We start from the raw sequence: 22,547 nt of genomic DNA on the forward strand, positions 1-22,547 counted from the left end.
TAATAAACCTACTCCTCTGTCCTCCCCAATCTCCTGGAAGAAATGCCAATTATGGCCAATGAAGGAACTCTAATGCTAATCAAAAATAACCCCATTAAAAAGTTTTCCCAGCTTCAAAAGCTTGTAACAAGTTGACAACCAGCTCATCAGTTTAGACCCAAATAATGTACACATCAATTCAGCGAAAGTTCAGATAGGAATATAGGGAGTATTGGTTTGGGATCCAAACAATGTGTAAAAATATTAAAATATGTTAAGCAGATCAGCTGCACAATGGGAGAGCAGCTACAAGCCAGCTACACACACGTAAACTGTTCTCACTGATGGACCACACCTGGATTAACACTCTGAAGTTTGAGGATAGGAAAGAATTATTTTGTAGCTTTGACCCAGGAATGAGATAACAACACCTGGAGATTGAGATGCAACTACAGTTCCACCATCAGATTTACTTGATGCACTGGTAGGAATGCATTATTGGGAGAATCAGACTTAATCCAATACACTAACATTTGCATCCATCTCTTGTTAATAATGGTCTTTATTTATCAACGCAAACACCTCCATCACCATTGATAGACCTGCAATCAACAGTACTTCACCCTCATGTTCATCGGTCATAATACTCTCCCCAGTTACAGACATTTGGGGAGATGAAATCTGTACTGGTTTTCCACAGTGCATGTGGACATGGCATAAACATTTCATACTCTATACACTTGACTGAAATAGTAATGCAGATTTTTGTCATTTGATGTCACACAGATAGATTTTTTTTAAAAACTTCCACCATTTCTCCACAAGAATTATAAACTGCACTAACTCAGGTACATTAAATCATTTTACACATATATACAGCCCACTCTAGTGAAGTTTGATGGTTTTACACACTACAAATCAGTCCTTCAATGACAAAGCCAACAGTCGTTCTCCTAATGGCTCAGAGTTTAATGCTGAGCCACAAAGACCAGAAAGAGCCCCCTCCCCACCGACAGTTGATCATAGCCAGCATGGCCTCAGAACACCACAGGGTAGAGAGAAAGATTGACCCAGGTTACAGGCCCTAATCAATGTTTACAGCTGTTCAGGAACAGAACTTGGCTCAACTTTCAGGTGCCCTGACCCGGTCCTACAATCTGCAGACACTCACTGTAAAGTATCAAGCTTGGGTGAGGCACTCAAGGGTGACCAGCACCCAGTAAGCAGCCACCATCTTCAGGGAGGAAACAGGCAAGAGAGGTAACTAAAATAAACAGATGAAGAGGGAAAAAGCCCAATGAATAACCATGCATTCGAACCCTTTACAAAATGAAACCTTTCCAGATTTGCTCTACAAAAACTTAAAGGAATATTCAGTGAGTTGTATAAGTCAAACTCGGAGCATTTAGTACATAGTATATATTACAAACTACTTAATAAGCTGTACGTTAGATAACTTTTAAGTTTGATGCTTGAAAGCAGATTCCGGAAGAGAAACAGCTTATCGAAACCGATGACAGCAAACGAGTTTCAACAAGTAATTAAAATAAAACGATCTTGTGAATGAAATAAAATGACTTTAACCTCTCAATATACATTGACATTGTGATTACACTGAAGGTTGCTGTTAGCCACTAGCATCTTCACATAACCAAGAATTGTAGATGGGAAGATGCCAAATGGCACACTTAGAAGTAAATATTTAAAATACCGAATTAGAATGGGACATTTATAAAAAAATCAGAGATCTTAGAAGGTACTCCACAGTACATTTAACCAAAGGCAGTGCTGGTTTTCAGGCAGCTTCTACTCTGGCACCCAGTCATGGGAAATCTTTCTTCCTCCCCCAGTATCATACAGGTTCAGACAACCCTAAAGGATGTTTAAAAGACAAAAGGCATCAATTCATGGTTATAATAAAAACAGCTGCACCAATCACCAACCAGCTCTTCCAACTTCCAGTCCAGGTGCGAACAAACATCAGACAATAAGGCCTGAATATCCATGCTCTTGGGCTTACTCCACAGCTGTATGAAGCATCAGTCCAATTGTCCACAAGCTGCACATCAATCTTCACTGAAGTCTTTATCAATGTTCATGTACACTTCATCAATGTAGCTAATGATTGCACAAGGAGCTGTCCGGTCAGGACATAGGAGCAGTGATACTGTCTCTTTCCAGTAACTGAAGCTAATGCAGGAGCTCTGTGGGAGGAAGAGGATCAGGCTTAAAACTGAACTTGTAAGAGGGTCATTAAGTTCCTTCCCTCTGTCCTAAAGGAGACAAGTGAAGTCGGGATATAGCTCCTAGGTTCCAGGCATTGTACAGTGCCTCACCCAACTGACCATTTATCTCATGCATGAGGTGATTTTTGTTATAACAAGAGAGACGGTGATTGATAGATGTATTTACATTGTTAAAGCGATGGGACAAGGTGGCTGGAAAGTTCTTGTATCCAATGGACAAGGGATCTAGGGGATTAGATATAAAATGAAATGAGAGATTCAAGAACAAAGTGCAGGAGAAACTGCTCTTTTTAAAAACAGGGTTGAGAATTGGCAATTGAAGCAGAGAGCATGTCAACAATTTGGTTAGACAGGTAGCTGCAGGAAAAGGGGGATAGAAGGGAATTTGAGAACAGAGCACATGGGATGAGGATGCTGCTCATGATGGAATAACACCAACATGAACCCAGTTGGGATAAACAGCCTATCTACAGATAGCAATCCTTTTCAATACTTGCAAGCCCAGGCAGCAAGAATCATCAAGTTATTTCATCCATACAGGCCATGAAAGCCATGCCTGGTCAAATCATGAATCAGCACGAATACACACAAGCACTCTCTAGCACTGGCTAAAAACTCACTATCCCACTCCAGTTACCATCCAGTTGAGGATGAGGAGCTCAGCACAGCAAGTGAACTTTAAACCTTCCTTGGTAGAGAGGGTTGATTAGCAAATTCACCACTAAATAACCCATAATCCATCATTCCTCACCCCAAAGTTAACATTCCCAATGAATAGCATTCCTCAAGGCAAACAGGTCAAGATAGGATAGCCATAAATTGGAAAGTTAGTGTTATAATTTAATTTCACCTAGATTATTAAAGAAAATATTCAACTTGTATTTAAAATGATTGAAAAGCTTCACGATTTACACCTCAGCTATCCACACTCACATTCTCCAGGCATGTGCTGTCCTTATCTTTGTTGAGGTAATGCTCTTGCCAGAAGCGCAGCAGGCTGTGAAAATTGTTGAGGAGGAAGCCCGGATATTTCTCACAAAGCTCTTTCTCCCGTAAAGCATTCAGGTAGAATGGCAGCTTGCCCTTGCGTCTTGCCAGCATCAAGATCACCAGGCTCGTGTTCAGGCAGCTAACATTTTCCTTTAATAGGAAAAGCATTAAATGTCAGTAAGGTGCATTTGCAGTCAACCACTTCCCCCTCGGGCTCACAACAATGTGTTTTGAGCAAGCGCGAGACACTTTATATAGAGTGTACGGAGCAGACTTTACTGATACCAAGTGAGTGATTGGCCCAACTAGAGAAAAAGATAAAAGCAAAATACTGCGGATGCTGGAAATCTGAAACAAAAACAGAAAATGCTGGAAAAACTCAGCAAGTCTGACAGCATCTATGGAGAGAAAAAAACAAAGTTAACAGCTCGAGTCCATATGACCCTTCTTCAGAGAAAAGGCAGTAGAGAAAAGGCAACTTTTGGTTTCCGCATCTTTCAAACCTTTCGAAAAACAGGTTTCTTCACACATTTGATTGAGATGTACAAAATTTTGAGGGGCCTGGATACAGTGGATGGGAAGGGCCTATTTACTTTAGCAGAAAGGTCAGTGGACTAAGGGGCATAGGTTTAAAGTGATTGGCAGAATGATTAGGGGGGAGTACAGAAAAAAATGTTTTCACCCAGAGGGTTGTGGGGGCTGGAGCTCACTGCCTGAAAAGGCAGTAGAGGCAGGAACCCTCAACTCATTTAAATGGTGTCTGGATATACACCTCAAGTGCTGTAACCCGCAGGGCTACAGACCAAATGCTGGAAAGTGGGATTAAGCTGGGTGGCTCTTTTTTTTTTACTGGCATACACAATGGGCCAAGTGGCCTCTTTCTGTGCCATACAGGAGTAGGCTATTTAGCCCACTGAGCCTGCTCCACCATTCAATAAGATCATGGCTAATCATCTACCTCAACACCACTTTCCCGTGCTATCCACATATCCCCTGAGGTCATTAGTCTCCGGAAAACTATCGATTTCTGTCTTGAACATGCTCAATGATTGAATTTCCACAGCCCTCTGCGGTAGAGAATTCCAAAGATTCACCACCCTCTTTGATTCTAACATATTTTGCCTATTTAAAAGTATGTCACAGATAAGGCCTCATGCTAGAATTATGAACTTAGTATGCCATTAAATTTATGTCATTAAAAACCCAATAATACCACATTCAACAAGGTGCAACTTCTTCAAAGGTTTTTACAGTGACACTAACACCATAAAAGTGGAAGATTTTATCAATTCACAGATTGCTCGTGGAACTTCAATCGCTCACGCGCTGGAAGAGCGTAGAATCAGTGATGCAATTTCTTCAAAATGATGTCAACTCACAAAGTTGAGTGCTGACATATCTGAGATTATTCTGAGTTTAGTTTATTATGTCCTTCTTCAGGATTACCCCTCACTGCTGGATCCAACCTTCTCTTCATCATGGTTTTTTTTGATTCTTTCACAGGATGTGCGTGTCCTGGCTGGGCCAGCATTTATTGCCCATCCCTATTTGCCCTTGAGAAGGTGGTGGTGAGCTGCCTTCTTGAACCGCTGCAGTCCATGTGGTGTAGGTACACCCACAGTGCTGTTAGAGAGGGAGTTCACAGAATCAGAGAATTTTAACAGCACAGGAGGCCATTTGGCCCATGTCTGCACCGGCTCTCCAAATGAGCATTATGACCTAGTGCCATTGCCCTGCCTTTTCCCTGTACCCCTGCACATTGTTTCTATTAAAATAATCATCTAATGTCCTCTTGAATTTTGATTGAACCTGCCTCCACCACAATTCCAGTGCATTCCAGACTCGAACCACTCATTGTGTGAAAAAGTTTTTTCTCACATTACATTTGCTTCTTTTCTGAATCACTTTAAATCTTTGCCCTCTCGTTCTTGATCCTTTTACAAGTGGGAACAGCTTCTCCCTATCTACTCTGTCCAGCCCCCTCATGATTTTGAGCATCTCTATCAAATCTCCTCTTAGCCACCTTCTCTCCAAGGAGAACAGTCCCAACCTCTCCAATCTATCCTCATAGCTGAAGTTCCTCATCCTTGGAACCATTCTTGTAAACCTCTTCTGCACTCTCTCCAATGTGTTCACATCCTTCCTATAATGTGGCACCCAGGACTGTACACAATATTCCAGCTGAGGTCTAACGAGTGCCTTATATAAATTCAGCATAACCTCCTTGCTCTTGTACTCTTTGCCCCTATTAAATAAAGCCCAGGATACTACATGCTTTATTAACTGCTCTCTCCACCTGTTCTGACACCTTTAATGCCTATGCACATATATACCCAGGTCTTTCTACTCCTGCACTCCCTTCAAAATTTCACCCCTTATTTTATATTGTCTGTCCATGTTCTTTCTACCAAAACGCATCACCTCACACTTCTACAAGGCATATATATACATATCCAAGACTTTGACCCAGCGACAGTGAAGGAACGGTGATATGTTTCCAAGTCAGGGTGGAGTGTGGCTTGCAGGGGAACTTTCAGGTGGTGGTGTTCTCATGTGTCTGCTGCCCTTGCCATTTTAGATGATAGTGGTCGTGGGTTTGGAAGCTGCTGTTGAAGAAGCCTTGGTGAGTTTCTGCAGTGCCTCTTGTAGGTGGTACACACTGCTGCCACTGTGCGCTTGTGGTGGAGGAAGTGAATGTTGAAGGTGGTGGATGTGGTGCCAATCAAGCGGGCTGCTTAGTCCTGGATAGTGTCAAGCTTCTTGACTGTTGTTGGAGGTGCACTCATCTCGGCAAGTGGAGAATATTCCATCACACTCCTAATTTGTGCCTTGTAGATGGTGGACAGGCTTCGGGGAGTTAGAAGATGAGTTACTCGCCATAGAATTCCCAGCCTCTGACCAGCCCTTATAGCCACAGTATTTATATGGCTAGCCCAGTTCAGTTTCTGGTCAATGGTAGCTCTCCAGGATGTTAATAGCGGAGGATTCAGCAATGGTAATGCCACTGAATGTCAAGAGGCGATGGTTGGATTCTTTCTTGTTGGAAATGGTCATTGCCTGGCACTTGTGTGGCATGAATGTTATTTGCACTTCTCAGCTCAAGCCTGGATATTGTCCAGGTCTTGCTGCTTTTGAGCTTAGACTGCTTCAGTATCTGAGGAGTCGCAAATGGTGAACATTGTGCAATCATCAGCGAACATCCCCATTTCTGACCATATGATGGAGGGAAGGTCATTGATGAAGCAGTTGAAGATGTTTGGGCCTAGGACACTACTCTGAGGAACTCCTGCAGTGACATCCTCGGACAAAGATGACTAACCAACAGCTACAACCATCTTTCTTTGTGCTAGGTATGCCTCCAATTAGTGGAGTTATCTCCTTTATTCCCATTGACTCCAGTTTTGCTAGGGCTCCTTGATGCCACACTCGGTCAAATGCTGCCTTCATGTCAAGGCAGTCACTCTCACTCAAGTTCGGCTCTTTTGTTCATGTTTGGACCAAGGCTGTAACAAGTGAGTGCCACTTGATAGCACTGTTGATGACACCTTCCATCACTTTACTGATGATCGAGAGTAGACTGATGGGACGGTAATTGGCTGGGTTGGGTTTGTCCTGCTTTTTGTGTACAGGACATATCTGAGCAATTTTCCATATTGCCGGGTAGATGCCAGTGTTGTCGCTGTACTGGAAGAGCTTGGCTAGGGGCGCGGCAAGTTCTGGAGTACAAGTCATCAGTGCTATTGCTGGCAGGTTTCTTGATATCACAATATCACATGCAGTGGACTGAATTGGCTGAAGACTGGCATCTGTGATGCTAGGGGCCTCAGGAAGAGGCAGAGGTGGATCATCCACTTGGCACTTCTGGCTGAAGATGATTGATTATAAATGTCTTTAGGCACGAAGATATTTCATCAAAACAAATGCACAAATTCAATCCCATATCTAGTGTATTTGAGATAATGTTCACCCTGTTATTAAATTCCTTATGTGAAAGCAATATTTGGATCTCCACGTTATTCTACACATGTGCAGACTCCCGGAGTCATTATCAGGTTCAGAAGAGTAATGATGGCGAATGCTGACAGTTTTGTCATCATGGCCACTGCAAAATCTGAGCCATTGTATTTTCAAATCAGAGCTGTGTGTTTAGAGAGCTCCATCTAACATTTTTGCTTTAATTCATTCACGGGATGTGGGCTTCGCTGGCTGGGCCAACATTTATTGCCCATCCCTAGTTGCCTTGAGAAGGTGGTGAGCTGCCTTCTTGAACCACTGCAGTCCATGTGGTGTAGGTACACCCACAGTGCTGTTAGAAGGGGGGCGGGGGAGTTCCAGTGAAGGAACAGCGATATATTTCCAAGTCAGAATGGTGTGTGACTTGGAGGGGAACTTCCAAGTGGTGGTGTTTGCATCTATCATCTGTAACAATATAAATGAAACCATTAAGCACTCAAGGGCCTGTGTACAATAGGTATTTTTGTTCCCCCTGCCCCCACCCCAAGGAGTTCACTTTCTTGGAAGATGGCATTGACCTTTGGGTTTAATGACATCACCAGGTAAACGTCCATTGTTGATTGGTTGCTCAATGACATTAGTCCTAAATCTCAATTTACAACGGCGCTTCAAGTTTGCACTAATTCACGGAATGGAACTCCCAACCACCGCTGACAACCCATCACCTTTGAAGTTAGCCTTATGAAAAATATACTTTTATCAGAGCAGAGACATTCAGACACATGTAGACAACAAATTCCTGTGGAACTGCTCATGCTAAGTCAGAGAATGTAGTTTTTAAAAAGATAGGAACATTACACCATATAAAAATGGAATGTAGACAAGTGCCCCCTTAACATTAGGTGCAACTGTTGTGGGTTCTTGAACTGACAGCAGTTAAGTTAGGGGTCAGGGCCGAGGACGAGGGGTGGGCGTTAGACTCCACATTAGAACCTTGGCTTATTTCAAATGACAAGAATGAAGGATTTTGCAAACTACATGGTATCAATTTGATGTTAGAGAGAGAGTAAGAAGGTTAGACAGAATGTAAATACTTCACAAAAGGCTTACCTGTGTGAGAGTCTGTACTTGAATAATATTAATTAGCCGGAAAAGAAATGAGAGTCGGTTTTCCACACGGGAGATATAGGACAGTAGGCAGCACTGGGAAATCACTTCTGCAACTAAGTAGAACGCAGAGTCGTCAGAATGACAGAGGGTAACCACACTCCCACCCTTCCTCACAAAGATCAGTGCAGAAATGATAAACCACAAACTTCATGGAAAAACACATGATTTACCAGCTCAATATAAATAGCTAAATGCAGATCATGACACCACAGGCTACTGAAATTAGGGCCAAAGACTCAGGAGCCACCTGAGCTCCACTTTTGTGTCACCTGCAGCAAACTTGCTACCATGTGCCCTGGAGTCTGCGTCAGCTGATGCAAGCTGAGCAGGGAATCAGTGCTGCCAACTCCAACAGAGGCAGAATGTAGGATTATCCCAATTCTCAGACAGCAATTTATTGGCCAGCATTTATTGCCCATTCCTAATTGCCCTTGCTCATAGGGCAGTTAAGAGTCAACATGTAGGCCAGACCACATAAGGATGACAGATTTCCTTCTCTGAACCAGATGGGTTTTTACAACAATCGGCAATGGTTTCATGGTCATCATTAGACTTTTAATTTCAATTTCAGGTTTTATTTGAAGGGTTCTGTTGAAGGGTCATGAGGACTCGAAACGTCAACTCTTTTCTTCTCCGCCGATGCTGCCAGACCTGCTGAGTTTTTCCAGGTAATTCTGTTTTTGTTTTGAATTTCCAGCATCCGCAGTTTTTTGTTTTTATCTCAGGTTTTATTTATCGAATTCAAATTCTACCATCTGCCGTGGCGGGATTGGAACCCGGTCCCCAGAGCATTACCCTAGGTCTCTGAATTATTAGTCCAGCGACAATACCACTACGCCATCGCCTCCCCTGTGTAAAGTTAAGGACCCCATTAAAAGCTTCTGGCAATGTCTCCCACCAGAAATATCTTAAGGGTCACGAGTAATAGGGCAGATTGGGGGAGATGGCTGGATTCACTTACTCGATTGTCATTACTTGTTTATAATGTCGCATGAATGTTGCCTACCACTCGCCAGCCTCAGCCTGGATTTTTTTAATCTCTTGCTCTAGGCTGACACAGGCTGCTTCATTATTGGAGTTCTGAACGCACCTGAATCCAGCCAGATCATCACTTCTAACCATATCATGGTGGGAAGGTCAATGATGAAGCAGCTGAAGATGGTTGGGCCGAGGACACTACCCTGAGGAACTCCTGCAGTGATGTCCCGGGACTACAAGTGGCCTCTAATAACCACAGTCATTCTCCTGTACACAGGTTGACTCCAGGTATGGGAGACATTGCTGCTTGATCTCATTCACAAATTTGCTTGGGCTCTTTGATGCTTTAAGGGCACTTACTGACACCTCTTGAAATTTATTCTCTGCTTACTGCTCCTGACCTGTTCGGTGTTAAATTTGTTGTTGCTCACAAACTTAATAAAATTCTGTGTTTTCAGATTTGTAGGGTATTGGAAAGTTTATACTCTGCCACGCTTCTTTTGAAGACAGGAAGAGACAGAATTAATTTGTTTCATTGCAGAATTACTTCAACTTCTCCATTGTTCATAAAAGGACAACTTAATATTCATTCTACCTTTGACAGCATCTGTTTGGCTCTCAAATCTGTCCAATGACAACACAATGCAGCGGACCAGCATGTTGGAATCCACTAAAGAGCTGTTGATCTGGTTCAAAAATATCTGAAACTGAATAAGACAGACAGCGTCATGATTTGCTGTGTTTGGTGAATGCTATCAAGTTTGAAACCATGCTATTAGCTGGAAAGAGATTAAAATACACACTGCTTGTTACATTGACAGAGGGAAAATCTTGCTATTCTCGATAGCTGATTAAGACTGCCTTGGCCAAGCTGTTTATCAGATAATTACTTCCATCCATATGAAAAAGTAGAGTCCTCTGTTTTTAGCAATTTCACTTGGTTGCAATATTTGCTGGAAGAAAAATCACGCAACATCCCAGCGTAGGAACAAGCCTTTCACCCTCATGCTGGTATTATTAACATGAGTCGCTCCTCTCTTTACTCCTCACATCCATTTATATTCTTTTCCAAGCGATTATGTCATGGGGATGGTACAATTACAAACCACAAGAGAAAACTTGGGAGATTTTGTTTTAAAGAACGCAATCACCGAACAAATTCAATTTCAAGACTGAAGGACACGGCTTTCTGATTGGGGACAATCAGGAGCGAAAATTTGTCACCACAAAAAAACCCACTGACAGCGCCGCGCCACACCACACCCCCCCAGCCGCACCGCTGCCCCACACACCAACCACCCCCCCCAGCCGCACCGCACCCCCCACCGCCCCAGCCACCCCACAGCCACCCCACACCAACCTCCCCACCCCCCCCCGCAGCCACACCACTGCCCCACACCACACCCCCCCCCAGCTGCCCCACACCACACACCCCCAGCCGTGCCACTGCCCCACACCACATCAACTACCCCCCCAGCCACGCCACTGCCCTACACCACACCCCCCCAGCCATGCCACTGCCCCACACCACATCAACTACCCCCAAGCCGCACCGCTGCCCCACACACCAACCCCACCCAGCCGCGCCGCACCACACCACACCCCGCCCCCCAGCCGTGCCGCACCACACCACACCCCCCCAGCCGCACCGCTGCCCCACACACCAACCCCCCCCCCAGCCGCACCGCACCCCCCACCGCCCCAGCCACCCCACAGCCACCCCACACCAACCTCCCCACCCCCCCCCGCAGCCACACCACTGCCCCACACCACACCCCCCCCCAGCTGCCCCACACCACACACCCCCAGCCGTGCCACTGCCCCACACCACATCAACTACCCCCCCAGCCACGCCACTGCCCTACACCACACCCCCCCAGCCATGCCACTGCCCCACACCACATCAACTACCCCCAAGCCGCACCGCTGCCCCACACACCAACCCCACCCAGCCGCGCCGCACCACACCACACCCCGCCCCCCAGCCGTGCCGCACCACACCACACCCCCCCAGCCGCGCCGCTGCCCCACACCACACCAACCCCCCCCCCCCATCCCAGCAACGCTGCTGCCCCACACCGCACCTCCCCCCCCCCACCAACCCCGGCACAACAGCGCTGTTGCCACTTACCAAAGGCATTGCTGCCCTTTACCCCCCCACCTCCAAAGGTGTCGTTTACCTTCCTCCCCTCACCAAAGACACTGTTGTCCTCTCCATCCCCTGGCATTGTTGCTGGTCCTGGGGTTATTTGTTGTTATCCATTGGAACATTCTTCCAGAGTCAGCTGTGTTTGACCATGGAGCAGAGAAATGGCATGAATTTATCAAAGTGAGATCCTGGCTTCTGGGGCATGTACCTGGAGAGTGACAGCACTGCTTCTTGCTGCCACATTACTCTCACCCCTTCATCAACCTTTGAACACAGGGGCCTAAGAGGCAGCCCCTGTGCCCAGCACTGAGTCAGGGTGAATGGCAGGAAATATTGCCAGACCCAGGTTGGTTTCTCATTCTGATCCTGCTCCAGGGCATGTGGGGTGGTTGAGCTGAGGAGGGCAGGAGGAAGAAGGAGGTAAGGCAGAGACATGGAGAAGGACATTCAGCAGAGAACCAGCCAAAGGTACTGGCGTTCCTTTCAACTCGGTGGTTTGCTGAGCCAATTCAGATAGTCATTCAGAGTCAACTGCATCAGTGCCTCATACAGGCCCAGACTGGATAAGAGTGGCAGGTTTCCTACTCTAAAGGACATCAGTGAACCAGTTGGGCTTTTCCAGCAATCAGACAGCTTTGTGGTCACTTTTACTGATGGATGAAATATAAGCATCTTTCAAAATCATTAAAGCAAAGTACTCGCTATACAACCAAATGTTAATCAGGTAGACGCTGACTTGCAGATAAAGCTGTGCAACTCACCTTCTCTTCTGTGTTCACGTACTTATTAAACCTCTTGAAGGCATCAATGTTGAATTTCATCAGTTCACCCAAAAGGTCAAAATAACTCTGCAACACATCCCTTGATTTACACTCGCTGTCGATAATGCAGAAAAGAATGTGCTGCAAAAATAAACATAGAACTAACTCTTTTAGTTAGGAAAGGGCACTGACCTTCAACGGCCCTGATGACAATCATATTGCTGTTCTGAATCTCTGCGCCCTGAACATTTTCGTACAATTTTTCAAACACATTCCTTCAAAGGTTTCTTTTTTAAATTTCTGATTCCAAAGAGTTCATTTATATTGAAATTTAAAAACAAATTTAAATTGGATTCTTTGGTTAGACATTGCCCTTTCATCTCTGGGATGCAAGTTCCAATCAGGCAAAATTGATATGAAGGCCTCCCTTTATTTTGCTCACTTAAGGGCCTTTCCCGTGTGAACTGAGAACGATGCAGTTTTAATCCCGTTCCAGCCATGTGCTTTACACAACTCAGCAGTGGAATGTGTAGTGAGAGAATCGAGAGCACAATACTGGCAGCTAGCAATGCCAAGTTTGGGAATAAGGCACAGGGAGAAGGGGACAGTGAGTTTTATTGTGTATCTAACTGTGTCAACCCAAGAGTAGCCAATACTGGTATTACTTGCCAAAGTTGAAAAAAAAATTATTTTCCACTGCAGTAACTTCCTCAAAATTAAGCAAAATAAAATGTTGACATGTTAAAAATAAATGTATAATGATAAATGCCTGACCAACAGTCAGCAGCACATGTACATGTTTCTGCAGGACAGGATTGAGATCTTCAGCCTCCAATTCACCTGACAGAATGCACCCAGCAGCTACACCACAACCACCTGCCCATCAGCAACAGCACCAGCACCCCCACTCCGTGGCAACACCCCCAACACCCCCACTCCGTGGCAACACACCCCTGCCACCCACATCCAGCAGTAACCCCCTAATTCCCCACTGACCCATTTTCACCCCATTCAGTGGTAAAAAACAGGCAAGTTTAAATCCAAACCTATTTCCAGTCCATAGGAATTAGAACGTGTAGAGTTAAATTGGTCACATCTTGCAAGCAAACTGGAGCATGAAAGACTTTTTAAATTACTTGTTCATGGGATGTGGGTGTCACTGGCAAGGCCATCATTTGCTGTCCATCCCTAATTGCCCTTGAACTGAGTGGCATGCTCGGCCATTTCAGAGAGCAATTAAGAGTCAACCACATTGCTGTGGGTCTGGAGTCACAGGTAGGCCAGACCAGGTAAGGACAGTGGATTTCCTTTCCTAAAGGACATTAGTGAAATTCTTCTCACCCTCCACAAACAGCTGGTTTGCTTGACCATTTACACAATATTTCTCTTTGATTAAACACTGCCTTACCTCCAGCAGGCCACGTTTCAAAAGAAACATCTGGTCAGCATAGGAAGTCACTCCTCGTAGAAAACTCTCAACTGCTCTTGCTTGCCAGAATCTGCCAGGAATGAGAGACAATAATTATAGCAATAAGCTGCTTTAAATCCTTACCAATTGTCTGCCGTCCACTTCCTAAAGGTGGATTACCTACTGGGTATGGTTCCGCAGACACTACATGCCCTGCCAGTTCTGGCCCATGTGACCAGTAATCATGAACACACTTTATCAGTTTAATTAATTAGGGCACCATTGCTGCTCCTAAACCTTGAACTTGTACCATCACACTCACCTCAGCTATAATAAGCTAACTCAGCAAAATGCAGATCGAAGCCGTCACTATTACAGTCTACACAACTCATACTCACATCATCAACTCACCCATTACATAAGCTGCAGGCCAGTTCTTTAATGAATATTCTACAACAAACATAAAACATAGGCTTGATTCTCTAATGCAAATCCATCCTAAACTCCATGCTTAGTATTAACTGGAATTAAATTGATATTTTATCTATTGCATATGTATTAGCAACACATGCCACTTTAGGGTTGAAGTCCACTTATTTTGCATCAGTCTCTACTCCTGTAGCTGACTCTTATTTCAGATTGGGGTGGGGAGGGTTTACTCAGTATTAAGTATTATTAATACTAAAATATACAAGTCATCCAGGAAAACTCAAAATTGATAGAGCTCTAGGTCTGAATATCCAAGGAGTGATTAAAGCAATGGAACTGGTGCCCATTAAAAGAGTCAGGGATAGTCCCTCAAGACTGAAAGCTAGCTCGTGGCATTGCTATTTTCAAAGGAAAAAAGGGACAAATCAGAGTCAGGGAACTACAGACCTATCAGCCTGGCATCCATTATTGGGAACAAGCTAGAAGGGATTGTAAGAAATGTTTTTTATTATCACTGGTAAAGGGAAAGGGTCTTTAGAAAATCACTATATAGCTTCTGAAAAATTGGCTGTTTCAGGGGTTGGGGGTGGGGTGGGGTGGGGTGGGGGAAGCGCGAAAAGATAGGGAAGGAACATGCCTACCTGAAAGAGGATTCAGCAGGTTCTTTCTTCATCACCTGTAATAACCTCGTCAGAAGTCCTTTCTTCCCATCACAAATCAGGGATCTTGGAAAGCAGAGAACCAGAGTTACAGCAGCATTAATGGATATGTCTTCTTACTCTAAGCACCATGAATGCTAATTAAGACATAACAAGTAATATTCAGTTTACCTGTCAGTGTTGCCTGAATGATGCAGCTACAATACTCAGCAAGTGAGACACCAACCTGGGAAAGAGCAATTTCTGATACTTTGCTGATCACACTTTCCATTATTGTGTATTTCTGACCTTGCAGCATTTGGAGTAAAGGTCCTGCATCTGAACAACAAGCCTTAACCCAATTTACTCGAGTATCTGCATTTACTACAATTTTTATATATTCATTCATGGGATGTGGCCGTCGCTGACTATTTATTGTCCATCCCATTCAGAGGGCATTTAAGAGTCAACCACATTGCTGTGGGCCTGGAGTCTCATGTAGGCCAGACCAGGTAAGGACAGCACATTTCCTTCCCTGAACCATATGGGTTTTTAGAACAATCAATGGTCACCATTAGACTTTTAATTCCAGATTAATTTCCATGTGCCGTGGTGGGATTTGAACCCGGGTCCCCAGAGCATTAGCCTGGATCTCTGGAACCATAGTCCAGCGACAATACCACCACATCACCGCCTGCCCACATTATGACTCTACATACGTCACAGAATGTTACAAGACAGCAAGTTTAATAAAAGTTGGACCAGCTTCAAAATGAGAACACATTGGACTCAAAACCAGGGCTACGCAGACCATTTTTTGTGGGTTACTCTAACTAATCACAGGAAAATGTAACAACGACCATGACCAACCACCCTGCCAATTCCCAACATTGAATGGTTATGGCTGCCACATCAATTTGATACCTGCACAATTTCTCCCTTCTTCATCTCCCCCACACACCCCCAAAGACACCAGTTGTTGGCAAAATTGTCCTCCCTATCGTAGCTCCTCCAATAGGGAGGCAGTTCATGCAGCCGCCGCCGCCCTTTGTATGGCTGAGTAGAAAGCAACAACTATAATATTACATCAAGGTGGTCAAGCCAGAATATTATCTTAGGAATGACATGTAAATTTTATTTATGAGTCGGGTATTGAGTCAGCGTGTGTTCCATGGTCTGTTCTGGGTGACCACAGCCGCACACAGGAGAGTTTTAAATTTTCTATTTGTGCCTATTTGTGCATCAGGTATCTGCCATTGTGTTTGTATGGGTGTGGTTTAGGGATTTTTCCAAGCTTCTTCAGGGTCAATAATCACATTGCCTGAGGTTGTGTGCATGGGTCCAAGTGGAATTTGGCAGCCTTCACGTGGCCCACTCCGTTAAGTGAGAAATCACAACGAGCGCCATCAACCCAGCGATCGAACATCAATCCACAACCTCCCGGTCTTCAGGGCGATAATTCAAGCGCATGCAATTTATAGTAGGTCATGGATAAAACCCAGGTTTGGACCGAGTGGCAGATAACAGTCACACCATGTAACAGGGGTAATGACTAGCTTGAACAAGAGAAAGCCCATCTCATGACTTTTAATGGCACATTATCATTGCCAAGTCAAATCAAATCAATATTTGGGAGCAAGAATCTTCTAATCAGATGGAGTGAACTGGCCGTACCAACATCACAGAGCAAGGCTGAGGTTGGTGCTTTGACAAACAGCTCACCTACTAACTTCCAAATCCTCTTCACTGTCTTTACAAGGCTCAACTAAGGAATTTGGCAGAACTCTTACACAACAGCTCTGAAGAGTCATACGGACTCGAAACGTTAACTCTGTCTCGCTCTTTCTCTCCACAGATGCTGTCAGACCTGAGTTTTTCCAGCATTTTTTGTTTCTGTTTCAGATTTCTAGCATCCACAGTATTTTGCCTTTACATTGACAGAACTCTTGTCGCTTGCCTGGATGGTGCACCACAACCCTCAGTAAACTAGACACCACCCTGGACAGAGAATTTAAACCAAATTGTATTTTTAGTTTAAATTTGGAGCATATTGTTCCACAGAATCAGTTATGGCAGCATTAATGGATGTCCCTTCCTATTTTAAGCACCATAATGGTTAATCTTTACATACATAACAAGTCACCTCGGAATGGTCAGCTTACCTGTCAGTGTTGACAACTGCATCTACCTCAGGAATGTTAGCTTTGAGTGAGATTGCACTAAGTTCATTCAGTTCCTGGCTGTTCAATAAAAGATACCTATTCCTGAAAATCCAAAAACAACTGCGGTCACATGAAAGGAGAAACCTTCAAGAATCAAACCGCTCGGAATTTATATTATCTAATCTATTATAATATGTGACATTAAGTTAGAAATCTGTGCTTGTCCAAGGGACTGGTGCTTTAATATGCCTCACTATTTTTACCACAAATTTTAGGTTTAATGTTCAGATAAGCCACGGAATTGGGAGGTTGATAGGAGAAATAAAAGATATTCAGTGCAAGTGCTCCTGGGAGACAAGGACAGAGGAGGAGGAGTTGATAAAATAATTGCTGAGTTGGCAATGGGGAAATAAATATTTCACATTTTCAAAGTGGGCAATTGTTAAAACTAAATTAAAATAGATGGAGACAGGAGTAAATATGCGATAATCTTGAGAAGCACAGCTAGCATTAGAATATAGAATAATAATTTGAAACTGTAAGCAAGCATCAATTTCTATACCCCCATTTGAAAATGTCCTGTGTTATGAAAAACCCATGCCTTATAACCAATGGGCTTTCCCACAATCCTTGTTACTTGTTACTGAAACAATGCTATTATTAATGAAATCACAATCAATTCTGAGAGATGATGTGCTTGGTGCATTTTCCAGTGGCGAATTGCTGTGGGTTCTGATGATACACTTGGACAATTACAGAATACAAACTAGGGCTGGATCAACCAACCTTTTTTTTTCCTTCCATGGCCTGCAGCCGCTTTACATTTTCAAAGAAACCCAATTTTAGAAGTTTAGACATTGCAGTGAACCCCGATAAGTGATCATAGACACCATTACACAGTAAATGCTCCTTTCTAAATACTCACTCATGGTGATCACTGAAGCTCTGAAGTAACCTCAGGAATTGGATTTTCAGAGAAATCTCCTGTAGAGGAATGGCAAAAGCTTTAGGCAGAAAGCTGAAGGAAAAACATTAAAAGAATAGAGGATGTAGCAATTACATAATTAGGACCAAGTGCGTCCAGGTCTTAAAGAAAATGAGGTGGCATGACTGAGTGCAGGAAATCACAATGAATAGCTAAGACTCTAGCAACAGGGGACACTTACTGTAAAGCCAATGCTTCATCAGATTAAAAAGTATTTCTGGATAGTAAATTAGCAAAATTTTCAAATCAGTTGAAAGCTTTCAGAACTAAAGCACCAGTGAAGCTCGCACTATCATGGATGCCAATCTTCAGGCAATTCAATTCATTCCACATGATATCAAGGGCTGAAGGCACTGGAGGCAGCAAAGGCTATGAGTCCTGACAACATCTGGCTGTAGTAGTTAAGTCTATGCTCCAGAACCAGCCAAGCCACTGGCCAAGCTGTTCCAGTACAGCCATAACAGAAATAAGTGTGCATTAAGATGTGAAAGGGAAGGAGGAACTTAAAACAATTATAATCACCAGGGAAAGGGTACTGAGAAAATTATTAGGATTCAAAGCTCTCAAGTCTCCAGGTCCTGATGGATTTCATCCGAGGGTCTTAAAGTGGCTACTGAGATAGTAGATGCATTGATTTTAATTTTCCAAAATTCCCTAGATTCTGTAAATGTCCCATTAGATTTAAAAATAGTGAATGTAACTCCTCCATCCAAGAAAGGAGGGGATAGGAAACGGAAAACTAAGGCCAGTTAGATTAACATCTGTTACAGGGAAAATGTAGGTATCTATTATTAGAGGGTATAACAGGGCACTTAATACAATGAGGGAGTTACAAGCAACATGGACAAAGGGGAACTGGTGGACGTGATGTACTTAGATTTCCAGAAGGCATTTGATAAGGTGCCACATCAAGAAGTTACTACACAAAATAAAAACTCAGTGTAGAAGTTAACATGTTAGCATGGATAGAGGATTGGTTAGCTAACAGGAAACAGTAGGTAAAAAATGATTTGTCTTGGCAAGATGTGACAAGCCGAGTGCCACAGGGATCAGTGTTGGGGTCTAAACTATTTACAATCTATATCAACGACTTGGATGAAGGGACTAAACGTATGGTTGCTAAATTTAATGATACAAAGATAGATAAGAAAGTAAGTTGTGAAGAGGATATAAGGAGTCTGCAAAGGGGCATTGGTTAACTGAGTGGACAAAAATGTGATAAATGGAGCATAATGTGGGAAAATGTGAACTTGTCCACTTTGGCAAGAAGAACAGAAAAGTAGTATAATATTTAAACTGTGATTACAGAACTCTGCAGTACAGAGCGATCTGGGTGCCCTGGTACATGAATCACAAAAAGTTAGTATGCTGGTACAGCAAGTGATTAGGAAGGCAAATGGAATGTTGCCGTTTGTTGTAAGGAGAATGGAATAAAAAATTTGGGAAGTTTTGCCACAATTGTACAGAACATTAGTGAGGGGACATCTAGAGTGCTGTGTACAGTTTTGGTCTCCTTATTTAAGGACGGACATAATTGCATTAGCAGCAGTTCAGAGAAGGTTCACTCAACTGATTGCTGGGATGAAGGGGTTATTTTCTGAGGAAAGCTTGGACATGTTGGGCCTGCATCCATTTGAATTAGAAGAATGAAAATTGATCCTATTGAAATACAAGGTCCTGAGGGGACTTGACAGGGTGGATGCTGAAAGGATGTTTCTCCTTGTGGGAGAGACTAGAACTAGGGGATGCAGTTTAAAAATAAGGGGTCTCCCATTTAAGATGGAAATAAGGAAAATTTTCTGAGGGCCAAGAGTCTGTGGAACTCTTCCGCAGAGAGGGGTGGAGGCAGGGTTATTGAATATTTTTAAGGCAGAGCTAGATAGATTCCTGACTAACAATAGAGTCAGAGTAGCGGGTAGCGGCAAGAAAGTAGACTTGAGGCCACAATCAGATCAGTCATGATCTTATTGAATGGCGGAATAGTCTCAAGAGGTTGAATGACCTACACCTAATTCATATGTAACAAGAACTTTGTTATTTTTAATATTCTTTCATGGGATGTGAGCGCCATTTGCTGTGTTTCCTCAATTGAGGTGGTGGTGGTGAGCCACCTTGAATTCATTGCAGTCCATCTGGTGTAGATGCACCCAATGTTTGATACATAATGCTTATGCATAAACCTTGCAAATTTTAGTAAAATCTCAAATATAATTGGATGAATTATCCACGTTATGATCAACATATTAAGCCTCAACTCCAAAGCTCGAATTCACTATTCCTCCAGATTCTATTTTTTTATTCATTCACAGGATGGGGGCTTCACTGGCTGGGCCAGCATTTATTGCCCATCCCTACCTGCCCTTGAAGGTGGTGGTGAGCTGCCTTCTTGAACCGCTGCAGTCCATGTGGTGTAGGTACACCCACAGTGCTGTTAGGGAGGGAGTTCCAGGATTTTGACTCAGTGACAGTGAAGGAACGGTGATATATTTCCAAGTCAGGAAGGTGAGTGACTTGGAGGGTAATTTCCAGCTGGTGGTGTTCCTATCTATCTGCTGCCCTTGTCCTTCTAGATGGTAGTGGTCGTGGGTTTGGAAGGTGCTGTTGAAGAAGCCTTGGTGAATTCCTGCAGTGCATCTTGTAGATGATACACACTGCTGTTACTGTATATCAGTGGTGGAGGGAATGTTTCTGGATGTGGTGCCAATCAAGCAGGCTGCTTTGCCCTGGGCGGTGTCAAGCTTCTTAAGTGCTGTAGGAGCTGCACTCATCCAGGCAAGTGGGGAGTATTCTATCACACTCCTGACTTGTGCCTTGTAGATGGTAAACAGGCTTTGGGGAGTCAGGGGGTGAGATACTCGTCACAGGATTCCTAGACTCTAACCTGTTCTTGTAGCCACAGTATTTATATGGCTAGTCCAGCTCAGTTTCTGGTCAATGGTAACCCCCAGGATGTTGATAGCGGGGGATTCAGTGATGGTAATGCCATTGAATGTCATGGGGCGCTGGCTGGATTCTCACTTGTTGGAGATGCTCATGCCTGACACTTGTGTGGCACGAAAGTTACTTGCCATTTGTCAGCCAAGCCTGGATATTGTTCAGATCTTGCTGCATTTGGGCATGGACTGCTTTAGTATCTGAGGAGTCGTGAATGGTGCTGAACATTGTGCAATCATCAGCGAACATCCCCACTTCTGACCTTATGATGGAAGGAAGGTCATTGAAGCAGCTGAAGATAGTTGGGCTGAGGACACTATCCTGAGGAACTCCTACAGTGATGTCCTGGAGCTGAGATGACTGACCTCCAACAACCACAACCATCTTCCTTTGTGCTATGTATGACTCCAACCCATAGAGGGTTTTCCCCTGATTCCCATTGACTCCAGTTTTGCTAGGGCTCCTTGATGTCACACTGTCAAATGCTGCCTTGATGTCAAGGGCAATTACTCTCACCACACTTAGGGAGTTCAGCACTTCTGTCCATGTTTCAACCAAGGTTGTAATGGGGTCAGGGGCTGAGGAGCCCTGGTGGAACCCAAGCTGGGCATTAGTGAACAGGCTATTGTTAAGCAATTGCCATTCGATAGCACAGTTGATGACCCCTTCCGTTACTTTACTGATGATCGAGAGTAGACTGATGGGGCGGTAATTGGTCTGGTTGGATTTGTCCTGCTTTGTGTACAAGATATACCTGGGTAGATACCAGTGCTGTAGCTGTACTGGAACAGCTTGGCTAGGGGGCGCAGCAAGTTCTGGAGCACAAGTCTTCAGCACTATTGCCGGAATATTGTCAGGGCCCACAGCCTTTGCAATATCCAGTGTCTTCAGCCGTTTCTTGATATCACGAGGAGTGAATCGAATTGGCTGAAGACTGGCATCTGTGATGCTAGGGACCTCCGGAGGAGTCCGAGATGGATCATCCACTCGGCACTTCTGGCTGAAGATGCATAATCTTCTAAGGCAAATGCCTGATCTTCTGTACTGATGTGCTGGGCTCCTCCATCATTGAGGATGGAGATATTTGTAGAGCCTGCTCCTCCAGTGAGTTGTTTAATTGTCCACCACCATTCACGACTGTATGTGGTTGGACTGCAGAGCTTAGATTTGATCTGTTGGTTGTGGGATCACTCTGTCCATCACTTGCTGCTTATGCTGTTTGCCACGCAAGTAGTCCGGTGTTATAGCTTCAGCAGGTTGACACCTCATTTTTAAGTATGCCTGGTGCTGCTCCTAGCCTGCCCTCCTGCACTCTTCTTTGAACCAGGGTTGATCCCCTGGCTTGATGGTAATGGTAGAGTGGGGGGATATGCCAGAGCATGAGGTTACAGATTGTGTTCGAGTACAATTCTGCTGCTGATGGCCCAAATACAATACGTATTTGTGGGGGTTATAAATTGACCGTAAATAAGGCAACACAACTAGACAAGTACCCCATTCCAAGGACAGACAAGTTATATGCAAGGCTGACTGGAGACAAGTCCTATACAGAGTTGGATATGAGCCACACCTACAGATGGGTCTGTTCGAAATCTCTTCCATTTAGGACGGTGGTAGTGTCACACAACATGATGGAAGGTATCCTCAATGTGAAGGCGGGACTTTGTCTCCACAATGACTGTGCGGTGGTCACTCCTACTGATACTGTCATGGACAGATGCATCTGTGGCAGGCAGGTTGGTGAGGATGAGGTCAAGTATGTTT

The 22,547-nt window shown here is 44.1% G+C and overlaps 1 protein-coding gene across 2 annotated transcripts in view; it reads right to left on the minus strand.

The window, feature by feature from the left end:
• Window positions 1-523: 523 nt before the first annotated feature.
• LOC144673099 (short transient receptor potential channel 4-associated protein-like) overlaps window positions 524-22,547 on the minus strand; it is a 94,365-nt gene continuing 72,341 nt past the window's right edge. For both annotated transcript variants that reach the window (XM_078535090.1, XM_078535089.1), the window contains exons 11-19: window positions 17,790-17,848; window positions 16,865-16,966; window positions 14,706-14,789; window positions 13,636-13,726; window positions 12,228-12,368; window positions 9,913-10,024; window positions 8,280-8,392; window positions 3,159-3,365; window positions 524-2,183 (exon numbers count right to left, since the gene is read on the minus strand). In XM_078535090.1, coding sequence (XP_078391216.1) covers window positions 2,046-2,183; window positions 3,159-3,365; window positions 8,280-8,392; window positions 9,913-10,024; window positions 12,228-12,368; window positions 13,636-13,726; window positions 14,706-14,789; window positions 16,865-16,966; window positions 17,790-17,848 — 1,047 coding nt within the window. In that variant the 3' untranslated portion in view covers window positions 524-2,045. The remainder of the gene's footprint in view (window positions 2,184-3,158; window positions 3,366-8,279; window positions 8,393-9,912; window positions 10,025-12,227; window positions 12,369-13,635; window positions 13,727-14,705; window positions 14,790-16,864; window positions 16,967-17,789; window positions 17,849-22,547) is intronic.

This window comes from Cetorhinus maximus, unplaced genomic scaffold, assembly GCF_964194155.1.
Source record: "Cetorhinus maximus unplaced genomic scaffold, sCetMax3.hap1.1 HAP1_SCAFFOLD_264, whole genome shotgun sequence".
NCBI lineage: Eukaryota > Metazoa > Chordata > Chondrichthyes > Lamniformes > Cetorhinidae > Cetorhinus > Cetorhinus maximus.